Source organism: Podarcis liolepis (assembly GCF_965112155.1).
Source record: "Podarcis liolepis genome assembly, chromosome: 16".
Classification (NCBI taxonomy): Eukaryota; Metazoa; Chordata; class Lepidosauria; order Squamata; family Lacertidae; genus Podarcis; species Podarcis liolepis.
In genome coordinates, this window is record NC_139567.1 from 44935677 (window position 1) to 44950334 (window position 14658).

The following is a 14658-nucleotide window of genomic DNA, read 5'->3' on the forward strand; positions in this document are numbered from 1 at the left end:
AATCTGAGCATCCTGGACCCTGCCCCATGGTTCCCCTTGCCCTCCACCAAACACCCATCAAGTGGAACAAAAGAGATCTTTCCATTTCCCTGTTTCCCAGCCCAGTTCATCCCACCCTTTTGTCTTCATCTGGGTTCCTTACTGTTTCTGGAATGGCTACCTGTCTGGCACTCAGGTATCAGGAAGCCAGGGATTATCCCTCAGGCAGAGGGGCTGCTGAGTAGCTGAGCTCACCTGTCTATAGGAATTTATGAAGTTTTTCCAGTGAGCCAGTACATAGATACATTTATCAGTGAATTCTTACATTTGGTATCGTGCTGCAAAGGCTCTTTGAATAGATAGGAAGAAACTGTGATGAAGTGTTTTGTGGAGACAAATCACAAAAGTCACAAAAGTGATTGTGCTGCTTTTGGTAGTGGGCTGCATGTGCCTGAGATCTGCTGGAGGGGCAACCCCCTCCCCCAACCTGTACATAAATTACTGCAATAGTATGTATAGAGACCTTGGACTTTTGCACGGCTTGAATGAGGGCAAGGAATGCAGGACCGAGTCGGGCCATCCATTGCTTTACCTGTGTCTGCAGCCCTACCCACCCCAGGCATGCGGCCCCCGGAAAATTCCCTGGGAAGGAAAGTGGACCTTGAGGCAAGAGTTTTCTCACTCATGCTCTGCATTGTTGACACAATCTCCAGCTACAAACCTTAAAAACCAATTATGCAGTCAAGCCTTTCGGGGGGGGGGGAGTAGAATCTGAGGCACAGCTGAAAACAGAGAGAGCTGGCAACTTCCTTCTCTCTGCCACCCCCCCTTCAAGCAGAGCATGACATCCTCAGGAAAGACACACCCTCTCATTTGCCAAGAAGGGGACTCACTCTACCTTGCAGGGTTGTTGTGAATGTGGCGCTCAAGAAAGAAAGAAAGAAAGAAAGTGTAATAAACAAAACTCTGCCCTTATTCCCTTATGGGGGGCACAAGAGCCCTTATAGAGTCCTTACGTAGGTTCCCTATTGGTAGGAGAAAATAACAGAGGCCAGCCAGAGAATATTGAGAAGCAAAGCAGCTCGTAAGCCTGATCTTTATTGATCTGTTGCAACAGGGTGCTCCCCTCACACACAGGAAAGGAGGAGGACCCAGAACCAAGGTGTGCCTGCCCTTATATAGATATTTTAAATTCCCTGCCCTGGAGCTCAGGACCACCCCTCCATACATCAAACATACATCACAGAATGGGTATAACCCAAGACCACCCCCCAGATACATCATACCTAAATCACAGAAAAGGTGGTCTACAACAGAAATCTGAGTGCGTTGTTTATCTCCTGTCTGGCAGAAAGAAAACCCTCCTCTTTAACCCCCACCCCCAATTTCTGGGCCATTTCAGGGACTCCCCAGCTATTTATTTTAACCAAAGCAGAGTTAGGTGCAGCAAGATCAACACCTGCAGGCCACACACATTTATAATCAGAGGGTAATAGCCAAGAAGCCCAACTCTACACATTTCAAGCACTTGTATTCGTATTCAACTCCTCCCACAAGAATCCTGGGAACTTTCACCCCCAAAGGTACTGGGAATGGTAGCTCTGTGAGAGGTAAACTATAGTTCCCAGGTTCCTTTGGGGGAAGTCTTAAATAGAGTGTGCACTGGTCACACCCAGTGAGAGCTTCGCGGCTGAGTGGGGATTTGAACCCTGATCTCCCAGGCCCTAGGCCAACACTCCAACCACTATGCCACCCTGCCTCTGCAAAGTGTCTTACTTTGCAAAATCTCCTGCTTCTTCTTCTCTCCCAGACACTGATACACACATGGACCCTTTGCAAAACTCCCTTCCCCGCCCCACTTTTTTTGGTAAATATTTTTTTTTTAAAAAAATTCATTTTATATTGTATATAAAACAGAGAGAACGGTTATGTCAACAGGTGAAAAGTAAAGGATGAAAAACAAAACGATAAAACAGGCACATAGAATGAGCACAGTTGCACGCGGGTTAGAATAACAAAGTCCAAGTGAAGAATATCGGTGTTATCTGATTATCGAGTCAAGTTCCAGATTTGCCAGGCTTGTGCCAACAGTTATCTTGAAAAAGATGGTCCCACTGTGCATGTCACAAAGAAATGTCCTCACCGAAATTGCAATCTTTGTGCGATTTTCTCCATTATCGTTTTGTAATGACCAGATCGAGGTGCTGTTGGCGGAAATTGATTTTCTAGATCAATTTCATTTGGGGTTTCAGCCTGGCTTTGGCAAAGAAACTGCCCGGGTCGCCTTATATAATGACCTCTGTCTGGACAATCTTTGGCTAAAGGGTGGTATATAAATTCAGATAAATAATAATAAATAGAGTCATAGAATTGTAGCGGTGGAAATAAGAACAACAATATTCCCAAGTGAGTGCTACCAAATGGTCAGTGTAATATTTTGGGCTGTTTTCCATTGAGTTGCGATGACGATTTGTGCTGCCCAGATCATAGATGAGACCAATTCTTTTGACCGGTGCTTTTTTCCCTGGGGGGTACACAGGGGTATGCATACCGCTAAACATTTTGTGAATCTAAGTTTGGCCTCATTGAGGGCCAGAATTTCAATATGAGTAGGAAAACGCTAAACATTTTTCTTTTTTTCAGAAAAAAAGCACTGCTTTTGACAATGTGCCCCCAAAATATCCAGTAACATAAATTTTGGACCTTGGTTCCTTTGGTAACATTTCTCATTTCTGTCAAGATTAAATTCTGAGAATCTTGAAGCAGCTTACATCCCAGCCCCCTATAGATGGCATGTACTGAGTTTATTAGGGACGCTGGTGGCGCTGTGGGTTAAACCACAGAGCCTAGGACTTGCCAATCAGAAGGTTGGCGGTTCGAATCCCCGCAACGGGGTGAGCTCCCGTTGCTCGGTCCCTGCTCCTGCCAACCTAGCAGTTCGAAAGCACATCAAAGTGCAAGTAGATAAATAGGTACTGCTCTGGCAGGAAGGTAAACGGCGTTTCCGTGCGCTGCTCTGGTTCGCCAGAAGCGGCTTAATCATGCTGGCCACATGACCCGGAAGCTGTACGCCGGCTCCCTCGGCCAATAAAGCGAGATGAGCGTCGCAACCCCAGAGTCGTCCGCAACTGGACCTAACAGTCAGGGGTCCCTTTACCTTTACCTTTTTACTGAGTTTATTGCAAACCCCTCCAGCAATGAGCTCATGCAAAATGGCCCTTCTCCTTTCCTCTGCCTCTCCCTTGCAGGAAGCGCAATGTGGCTACACCATCATCCTGATGGCGCTCTTCTGGTGCACAGAGGCTCTGCCGCTGGCCGTCACCGCTCTGCTGCCCGTCATCCTCTTCCCGCTCATGGGCATCATGGACTCCACCACGGTAAGGAGACGGCCGGACCAAAGAGACTCTCGGTTTTGCAACTGGCCAGCCATGCAGGGCTGACATGACCTGGCGCCCTCTGTTTGCACCCGGACCACAACTCCCATCAGTCCCAGCCCGGGGAGAACAAAGCATGGCCCTCAATAACCCCTCAGGGGCTGGGGCTTAGTGGGAGAGTGTCTGCTCGGCATGTAGAGGGCCCGGGTTCAAGCCCTAATGGTGTCCCCAGCTGAGACTGGGAGGGACCCCTGCCTAAAACCCCTGCCAGTCAGTGGACACAAAACTGAGCCAAGATGAACCAATGTTCTGACTCAGTCTGTAGCACCCTGCTTGTGGTTAACGCTTAGCTGGAATGAAATATTCAACGCAGCAATAGAGAATTTAAAATAATTATTTATTTGTCAGACAAATAAATGAGAGGCACAGTGGTATATGGTTACCAAGCTCTGGCCTGGCCTCCTGCCATTATGGCCAGCACTTATATTCCCTTAATCCAGCCCCCTTTGCTCCTCCTTGGGCTGCCTCTGTCCAATCAGCCTGGTTGGATTTCCTATTGGCTGATTGCTATATCCAATCCTAAAAGATACACCCACATCCTCCTGTCCTTATATGGAACACAAACAGCTATATATTGTTACATCTATAAATGACAAATAAGTAGTAATATATCTTACATGTGTCTCAACAAGGAATCTTAATTACCAGCTCACCTCTTGCCCTCCCTGCCCTATTGCCTTCTAAAACAAATGGTTAATCTTAAATTTTTATCTTAAACATATGTCAAGGATCTTGAGTTTCACATCAACATTGAAAGATATCCTTCATTTGAAGGTTTCTAAACAAATGTCTGACAGCTAATATATCAGGACAGCATTTGATGGCGTCTTCCTGTCTGGCAGGGGGGCTAAACTGCTGGCTGACTTAATTCCAGGATAAATACAACTCTTCTAGCATTTGTTAAATCCTTTGCATAATTACATTTAAGCCAATATATTTAATACACAACACAAGTAGCCTCTTAAAAGGAATAAGGTCTTTGTAAAAAGGAACTCAGTTTAAAACAGTTTCAGAAGAAACCTCTTCAAAAGAAGCCTCTTCAGTTTACACTTCCCCCCCTTCTCCAGCTGCTTCAGCCAGCTGCTTTGTTTCCATTAGCTCTTCCTCAAACTCTCTCAGTTTAAGAAAGAAACAGTTTTTAGAAGATTTCCTAAAAAGCCTCTCTTTCTGCCAGCTAGATGCTTCTCCCCATTTGCCTCTGGCCTTAGAAAATACAGCTCAAGGTTTAAAAGAGGCCCATGGTATCATTTTACTATTTGCCCATTCCTAATTATATTTATCTCTGCCTTTGTTATCTTCTGTAACATGTAGGGTCAATGTCCTGCTCTTAGTCTGTATTTTCAGCTTTTACGACTTTGAGAATTGTTTTCTGCTATCAGTCAAAAAGGGGCCCCTTGTCTAGGAGAATGGCCAAGGTTTTCTCTGCCTGGCATGAAACATTTGAAAATCTAAGCCCTCCCTTTAATATACAAGCCCTGATCAAACATTAATAAAATGCAGGCTTATGCCTGATGCCTCATTCCCCCCTTTCAAGCTCAAGGACCTTCGTCCCAAGTGTCCTTGATAGCTTGACCTTCATCATATTCCTGAGGTAAAGCTCTGTATAGGGCCATGATATGAGGTAGAGTTTCATTTGAAACCATCTTGCTAATTGTACTTCTAAAACATGAAATGATACATGGCATCATACATAAAACCATTACCACTACTGTCAAGAAAAACAAGCAAGACAATAGTATCCCTTTGAGTCCTGTGACATTAGGTAACCAATTGGTGAGCCATCCCATATCCCATCCTTCCCATGTTTGTACTGGGACATGTGCTATATTCTCCATCTTTGTGGCCAACACACGGATTGCCTCACCATTATCTGAAATGTTAAAGCAACAGGCATTCCCTGTCAAGTTCAAGACTCCACATAGGCCTCCCTGCTTGGCAAGTACATAATCCATTCCCATTTTCAGCTGCAAAATGGCGGCTCTACTTTCATCCAACTGTTGTGCAATAAGTCTCAAACTCTGGGCCGTTGCATTGGTTACAAGCTCCACTACTGCTTGCAATCGAATTATTCTGTTTAGATTATAAATAGGATCCCGTGCCCCTTGTATGAGCTCACCAGGATTCCAGGAGGCAGGATCATAATAGGCTATAATGCGCTCTGGTGGCCAATCATCAGTACCGCTCCAACTTTGGGTACTTCCTCCTGCTATACGAGAAATATCAGCGTTTCTTCGTGTACGCTTGGCCAAATTAGTGGGCATAATCCACATTGGTGGTAATACCCATCCCAAGAAACAAGTCCCACTCCATTTGGAGGGGAGTTTCTTGTATGCCCATTCTCCACATATCCACCACAACCATCGGGTCTGAGGTCTTTGGTACGTGGAGTACAGAAGGCGAAATAGCAAAAGAGGTAGAGAGTTCACAGTGCAGTATGTTAGATTGCCTTTTTCTGTCACAGTTATGTTCCATACCACTTTCCATGCATGAATAAAAGGAGGTGCACAGGGCAAGGCATCCCGAGTTCGATAGGTAGTATCGTGTGCCCAGGTATTCTTAATATTATCCCAAGTATAGTGACAATGAGAAGAGCCTATCATGGTAGAATCAGCTGCATCTGATGATTTATGTACACAGAATTCCCCTTGTACAGGTATAACTCGTAATGGTTTAGTTGAGTTCCATCCGGGGAAATTCTGTACTTCTGTTTGGTTTGGTATTTCGCTTACCATACCAATGGCATCTAATGGTATCGGTAATAAGGGCATACCTCCCTCTGAATCATCTGGCCCAAGAGAGCAAACAAGGCAATTGGTCCTATTTGCAACATTGGCTACCATTTCAGCTAAACCTACCCACATATTGTGGTCATGGTGGAATCCATATTTAGTCAATTTGGCCAGATTCAAGGACCCTTCCCCTTCCCAAGGGATCAGGATTAATAATAGAATCATGTTGATGTCTAGCATATGCATTCCTTCCACAAAAGATTACCTTATTGTGATAGCAAATAAATATTAGTCCCAATATAATTCCCCCAGTGACAGGAATGGGGAACCACCAAGACCAAAACATATATCCCGAGGATCCCCAATGAGTAATATCTCTGATAATTGTTCCACAAGGGGGGTGGGCAGTCAATTAATTGTATAAGAGAATCTTTCCTTTCACAATCGCTGGTTCAGATGCTCCTCAAGCTTCAGGCGTGCGCAGGTCAGCCAGCTTCCAGGTTGTGGCTGCAGCAGGCCGGTCGTCTAATGTTGCCCGTGACCTAGCCCGTTCCCGGTAGGGCTAGATACAGGGGTTTTTGGAGAGAGTCAGTTTAAGAGGATTAGAGGGGTCACCTTTGCACGTCCAACTGCCTTCGGACTTCTTCAAACGGGAGTGATGAATCCAGGGGGTCACCTCAGCTACCTTCACCGCTGTTGGAGTAGAGAGCAAGACGGTGTAAGGTCCACGCCACTTAGGTGCAAGTGGATCACGTTTCCACTCTTTCACCCATACGCTATCGCCAGCCTGGAACTGATGAATCGGCTCGGCAATGCTGCACGGCGTGCGCTCCAGGACCCACCTGTTAAGAGAAACAAAAACACGGGAGAGAGATTGCACTTGTCCCTGTGTCACATGGTCTCCTATTTGTTTAAGATCAGCTGGAATATTCTGAACAAAGGAGGGCGGTCTCCCATACAGGAGCTCAAAAGGTGACAACTTAAGTCTTTTTGTGGGTGCACACCGAACGCGAAACAGTGTTATGGGTAACACATCTACCCATCCCAATCCCGTTTCCTGGGTTAATTTTGCCAATTGGGTTTTCAGAGTCCGAGTCATTCTTTCAGTTTTCCCTGAACTCTGAGGCCTATAGGCTGCATGCAGTCTCCATTTCACTTGTAGGACTCGACATACTTCTTGTACTACTTGATCAATGAACGCTGGCCCATTATCACTTCCAATGCATCTAGGTAACCCAAATCTCGGGATCAATTCAGTGAGGAGTCTCTTAGTTACCTCTCGTGCCTTTTCAGTTCGGGTGGGAAAAGCTTCAACCCATCCGGTAAGAGTATCTACAAACACAAGGAGATACTTGAATCCCTTAGAAGGGACCAGCTCTGTGAAGTCCACAATTAGGCTTTCCATGGGGACATATCCCACATGTTGGATTCCAGGAGGTTGTACCGGTCCCTGCCTGGGATTGTTTTTAGCACAAAGAACACATTTCTGTGAAATGCAAGTTGCTAATTGTGATAGATTAATAATATACAACTTCCGACTGAGACTCTCTCTGGTTGCAGTACCGCCAAGGTGAGTAGATTCATGATAATTTCTTACAATTGTGCCTGCTAGATGATGAGGTACATAAATCCTATTATCCGGCAGGATCATCCAACCGTCCTTCACAACTGCTCCTTCCTGTTCAGCCCACTTCCTCTCTTCTGGGGTATAGTGAGGTTTAACTTCTTCTGGAACTACCTCTGGTATGAGGGCTGCTATAAATCCTCCCACAGGCTTCTGGGCTGCCTCTCGGGCTGCTTTGTCAGCAGCATGATTTCCTCTGGTTATTGGATCCCTTCCTCGTCCATGACCTTTGCAGTGCATTACAGCAATCTGTTCTGGAGCCCATACTGCTTCTAACAGGATTTCTACTTCAGGTCCATATTTCAAGGCCTTCCCGTGGGCTCCTATTAGACCTCTTTCTTTCCATAGAGCACCATGTGCATGCAGGGTTAAGAAGGCATATTTAGAATCAGTATAGATGTTTGCCTTACATCCGGCTGCCAATTGCAGAGCTCTAGTTAAACCTATAAGTTCAGCTTTTTGTGCTGAGGTGCCAGCAGGCAAAGCTTCAGCTTCCACAACTTCCTCATTGGTGACCACAGCATATCCTGCTCGTCTGGCACCTTCATGCAGGTAACTGCTACCATCAGTATAATACACAACATCTGGATTTTTCAATGGTTCATCTTTCAGATCGGGTCTACTGGAATAAACTTCATCCATTATTTGGAGACAATCATGTGATTCTTCATCATCTACCTCTGGTAGGGGCAGCAAAGTCGCTGGATTGAGCATATTCACTACTCGTAGATGAATCCTGGGATTTTCACACAATAGGCCTTGGTACCTAGCCATCCTTGGGTTCGTTAGCCAATAACTACCCTTATATTCCATGAGTGTCAGAACAGCATGAGGTACATTCACATACATCGTCTGGCCGAAGGTAAATTTATCAGCTTCTTTGACAAGGCTTGCAGTGGCCGCTACTGCCCTTAGGCATGGAGGCCATCCTTTTGCTACTGAGTCCAATTGTTTTGACAAATAAGCTACTGGACGATTCCAACTTCCTAATCTCTGGGTCAGGACTGCCGCTGCAATCCCATTCTGTTCATGTACATACAGCTGAAAGGGTTTTTCCGAATTAGGCAGTCCAAGGGCTGGGGCCTCCATAAGTCGTTGTTTGATAACTAAAAAGGCTTGTTGCTGCTCAGGTCCCCATACGAATGGGTCCTTTTCTGCACCTCGAGTGCTTTCATGTAAGGGCTTGGCCAGACTGCTGAAATCAGGTATCCATAGTCTACAAAACCCTGCTGTTCCCAGGAATCCTCTGAGTTGTTTCCTTGTGGTAGGTTCCTTGATAAGGCAAATAGCTTCTTTCCTCTCTGGTCTCAATGCTCGTTGTTGGTGTGAGATGTCAAAGCCCAAATATTTGACCTTTTCTAAACATAACTGTGCCTTTTTCTGGGAAACTCGGTAGCCAGCTTGCCAGAGCAAGTGGAGCAGTTCCTCTGTACCTTCTTTACAGGTATCAAAATCCTTTGCTGCTAGTATAAGGTCATCTACATATTGCAGAACCACCTTTTCTCCAGGTATTGAGGGGTAACTTGTTAGATCCTTCACCAAGGCAGTGCCAAATAAAGTTGGGGAATTTTTGAATCCCTGGGGCAATCTCGTCCAGGTTAGCTGGCCTTTTGTTCCTGTCAAAGGGTCTTCCCACTGGAAGGCAAATATAGGTTGGCTCTGTGGTGCCAGCCGGCAACAGAAGAATGCATCTTTCAAGTCCAATACAGTAAAAAATGTTGCTTCTGGTGGGATCAAACTCAGCAAGGTATATGGGTTTGGTACATTTGGGTGCAAGGTCTCGATAGCCTGGTTTACGAGCCTCAAGTCCTGCACTGGCCTGTATTCATCTGTCCCAGGTTTTCGAACAGGCAAAAGGGGTGTGTTCCATTCTGATTGGCAGGGCTTAAGCAGACCATATTTTAATAGGCGGTCCAAATGTTTCTGGATGCCCTCTGCTGCTCGCCGGGGTAAAGGATATTGCTTTACAGATACAGGGGTAGCCATAGGTTTTAAGGTTACTACAATTGGAGCTATATTCTTGGCCATTCCTGGTGGGCTATTTTCGGCCCATACTCCTGGTGGCACCTGTAGAGTTCGGAGGAGCTTGTTTAACTCTGTATCCAATGTGGGTTGGACTTGCAGGGCTGACATTAGACGCCATGATTGTTCCTTAGGTACGGAGAGGGAAATTATTCCTGCTGCCTTTGATGGCAGTTTCATTTCTGGACCTCGAGGAGTGAAGGTGATTTGGGCCTGCAATTTGGACAGCATATCTCTACCTAAGAGAGGTATTGGACACTCAGGTATATACAAAAACTGATGGGTTAAACGATGTCCCCCAATCTGGCAATCCAAAGGTTGGAGGAAAGACCTCTTAGCTGACTGACCAGTGGCACTTTTAATGACTACACTTTTGGATGCCTTTTTCTGCAATAGTTCTGGGAGTACTGAGTATTCAGCCCCAGTATCAATCATAAAGTCTATTAAATGGCTTCCTAATTGAATCGTGACCGTGGGCTCCTGGAAGCCTAACTTTATGGAGTCCGGTCGTTCCTAGTCTTGGGTAAAATCCTCCTCTGCCAGTCCAATGACATTGTCCCTACTCCGTCCTTGTCCAGGTCTCTGATATCTTCCATCTCGGATCATTCCCCGTCCCCGTCCCTGGTTTCTTGGGCCGGAGCCTGGGCCTGGGCCTGGGCCTGGGCCTGGGCCTGGGCGTACTTCTTCCAACCTCAGGGGTTCAGGACATTCCCGCTTCCAATGACCCTCCTTCTTGCAATTTGCACATTGATTCCTTCCCAGTGGTGGATTCCTTCCCCGCCCTCTTCCTCCATTTAAGGGGCGGTAGTCTTGCTTCACTGCTGTGGCTAGCATTACCATCTTTTCCTTCTGCCACTTCTTCTTCTCTTGTTTCTCAGCCTCATCCCTATTCCGATAAACTCGGCGTGCAATGGCCATAATTTGGCTCATCAGCATCCCTTCCCATCCTTCTGATTTCTGAATTTTCTTACGAATGTCAGAAGCGCACTGGGCCACAAATGTAGCAGTAATCATTCTGCTGTTTTCAGGGGCTTCAGGGTCAAAAGGAGTCCATATACGATAGGCTTCTTGCAGCCTCTCTAAAAAGTCTCCTGGACTCTCATTTGGTTTCTGTTCTACTTCTGAGACTTTAGACATATTAGTGGGCTTCTGGCATGCCCTGCGGATACCTTGCACAAGCGTCTGGCGATAGGTGGTAAGCCTGGCCAGGTGAATTACATTGTTTGGATCCCAATTGGGATCTTCCAAGGGAAAGTTGTCTTGGAGATGACGGTCAATATTATAAATATTTCCCACTCTGGCCTGCTCACGCAAATATATCTGTGCCTTTTCAATTATGTCTCTTCTTTCCTCAGTGGTGAACAGAGTATTCAGGAGCTGGCGGCAATCTGTCCAAGTAGGACTATGAGTATTTATTATTGAAGTCACCAAGTCCATCATAGCCTGAGGTTTTTCTGCGAAAGATGGGGTGTGTGTTTTCCAATTCATCAGATCCGTAGTTGTGAATGGAATGTACTGGAGGGTCGAAGTTCGAGGTGGCCGTGGTCCGGGTTGCCCGTTAACCAGCACAGGCTCCTCAAGTGCATCAAATACTCTTCTGAGAGGGGCTACTACGTGATCTTTCTCTTCGCTTTGCTCTAAGGGCCTCAAATCATAGGGGATGGTATTTGTCCCAAGGCGTTCTTTTAGCAGCCTTATACGCCTGGCTGTATTGCTTGCTGACCGATTAAGGTCTCCCTGTAACTTCTGTAATAATTCTCTAGGACTTGGATGTACAGGGGTTTGGGGTAGGCAATCAGTTGTTCCACTAAAAGAGACTGTAGATGGAGTTCTACTGGGACTCACAGATGGAATAACCACTTCTGCTTGGGCTTTATTATAGGACTCCAATGCCTCCTGAAGATATTTATCATAATCTATCAAGGAATCAAGTTCTGTGACTCCAGCCCCATTATTCATTCCACTTTCTTGCCTTGGGGTTACAACTGGTGGAGGGTTTGGATTAGGCTCCCTTCGATGTGGAGCATAAGGTGGAGGTGGAAGCAGCTCTTCCTCTGGTCCCTCAAAAATGGGTTTGAGTTTATTTGGCAAGATTCCTTTTCTAGCTTCGGCTTTTACAGCCAATAATTTGCATCGTTGGACTTTGCATTCCCTTATCCATGGAGGATTTTTATTTAATGTGCTCAGCCAGGAATCTATATATGAAAATTGTTCTGGGCACCCTCCAGTTTCTTTGGCGATGTTAGACCAAAGTTTGCTTACTAAATTTATATCAAAGGTTCCTTGAGATGGCCATTCAGTATTTTGCTTCGGCCACTCTAATTCACATAACGTTCTCAGGCGCTCTGGCGTCATTTTGACTCCATATGCCCCTGAGAAGGCTTTCTTAAAATTATTTAACATACATTCAAGAGGTGTATTTTCCCCTTTTGAACCCCCAACTCCCATTGTATGGCCCTGTGAAGTATCCACTCAGTCACTCACACACACGCTTCGTGGGTTTCCTTGCCCAGATGGAGTCGCCTCACTGGGAACCGAAGTACTACCCACTCCACACTCAGGTCAGCTACAGATTGCTCTGTACTTTCTCACACATACAATGCGCTGGATACTTCACCACACACTACCTCCCATTCTTCCCTTTTCCCCCACCAGACCACCATCTGATGTATCCAACCACCTAGCGTACTCAGTTCCCACTTACTGAGACGCAGAAGTTTGATCAAGACTTCTCTTCCTCCCAATTAATTGGAGGGCCAAAAATCCCTTTGTGCACTTACCCCTGGTTGGTTCCGTTTCCCCCCGGTCTGTCGCCGCCAGTGAGCAGGGTATCAGACAGACGAGACTTCTGCGTTCCCCCTGGAAAAATTTACCAGTGCGCGCTTGGGTAAGCAGTTTAGAGATCCTCTCTCTTGTACCCTGCTCAGTAGAGCGAAGGGGCTGCGTTCCAGCAGACCACTTATCCGAGTCACAGGCGCACCATAAAATGTAGCACCCTGCTTGTGGTTAACGCTTAGCTGGAATGAAATATTCAACGCAGCAATAGAGAATTTAAAATAATTATTTATTTGTCAGACAAATAAATGAGAGGCACAGTGGTATATGGTTACCAAGCTCTGGCCTGGCCTCCTGCCATTATGGCCAGCACTTATATTCCCTTAATCCAGCCCCCTTTGCTCCTCCTTGGGCTGCCTCTGTCCAATCAGCCTGGTTGGATTTCCTATTGGCTGATTGCTATATCCAATCCTAAAAGATACACCCACATCCTCCTGTCCTTATATGGAACACAAACAGCTATATATTGTTACATCTATAAATGACAAATAAGTAGTAATATATCTTACATGTGTCTCAACAAGGAATCTTAATTACCAGCTCACCTCTTGCCCTCCCTGCCCTATTGCCTTCTAAAACAAATGGTTAATCTTAAATTTTTATCTTAAACATATGTCAAGGATCTTGAGTTTCACATCAACATTGAAAGATATCCTTCATTTGAAGGTTTCTAAACAAATGTCTGACAGCTAATATATCAGGACAGCATTTGATGGCGTCTTCCTGTCTGGCAGGGGGGCTAAACTGCTGGCTGACTTAATTCCAGGATAAATACAACTCTTCTAGCATTTGTTAAATCCTTTGCATAATTACATTTAAGCCAATATATTTAATACACAACACAAGTAGCCTCTTAAAAGGAATAAGGTCTTTGTAAAAAGGAACTCAGTTTAAAACAGTTTCAGAAGAAACCTCTTCAAAAGAAGCCTCTTCAGTTTACACTTCCCCCCCTTCTCCAGCTGCTTCAGCCAGCTGCTTTGTTTCCATTAGCTCTTCCTCAAACTCTCTCAGTTTAAGAAAGAAACAGTTTTTAGAAGATTTCCTAAAAAGCCTCTCTTTCTGCCAGCTAGATGCTTCTCCCCATTTGCCTCTGGCCTTAGAAAATACAGCTCAAGGTTTAAAAGAGGCCCATGGTATCATTTTACTATTTGCCCATTCCTAATTATATTTATCTCTGCCTTTGTTATCTTCTGTAACATGTAGGGTCAATGTCCTGCTCTTAGTCTGTATTTTCAGCTTTTACGACTTTGAGAATTGTTTTCTGCTATCAATCAAAAAGGGGCCCCTTGTCTAGGAGAATGGCCAAGGTTTTCTCTGCCTGGCATGAAACATTTGAAAATCTAAGCCCTCTCTTTAATATACAAGCCCTGATCAAACATTAATAAAATGCAGGCTTATGCCTGATGCCTCAAGTCAGCTTCACGTGTTTCTATTTTAATTAGGCCTTCAAGAGGACTAGAATCTTAATTTGTTTTCAGAATAGCTGTAGCTCTATGGCAGGACAGCTGCTTTGCATGCATAACACACGATCCCTAGCGTCTCCAGAGGGGCTGGGAAGACCTCTTCCGAGCAACCCTGGAGAGCTGCTGCCGGTCCGAGTGGACAATACTGAGCTAGATGGACCACCGCAGTGATTAAGCATAAAGGCGGCTTCCTCTGTTCCTCTTTAAATTAGACCTTCAGTTTAGAAAGCTGGTGTGACTTTTAATCTGTTTTTAGTTTGCTGTTCTTTCACTTTTTGAAAGTGTTAAATTATTGTTGTTACTTCTTCTTATGGGTAATATTATTGTCTTATTGTTTTTTGGAAACCATTTTGAGATTAGTTTGGCTTTCTTCATTATCAAGTGGCATCTAAATTTCAGTATTTTTATTAATCAGTAAGTGGCCTGGAAACTCTGGCTCAGTGCTAAGAGGGCGAGAGAGAGGCTTATAGCAGGGGACAGCAAACTTTTTCATCAGGGGCCCGGCCCACTGTCCTTCAGACCTGGGGGGGGGGGCGGACTATATTTTTGTGGGGGGGGGATGAATGAATCCC

At 45.4% G+C, this 14658-nt stretch overlaps 1 protein-coding gene across 1 annotated transcript in view; it reads left to right on the forward strand.

Annotated features, from left to right (window-relative positions):
- The window catches only part of SLC13A2 (solute carrier family 13 member 2), a 35238-nt gene that overhangs the window by 9013 nt on the left and 11567 nt on the right, over positions 1-14658 (forward strand). The window contains exon 2 of the mRNA XM_083480248.1: positions 3228-3356. Within this exon, the coding sequence (XP_083336374.1) occupies positions 3228-3356 (129 nt within the window). The remainder of the gene's footprint in view (positions 1-3227; positions 3357-14658) is intronic.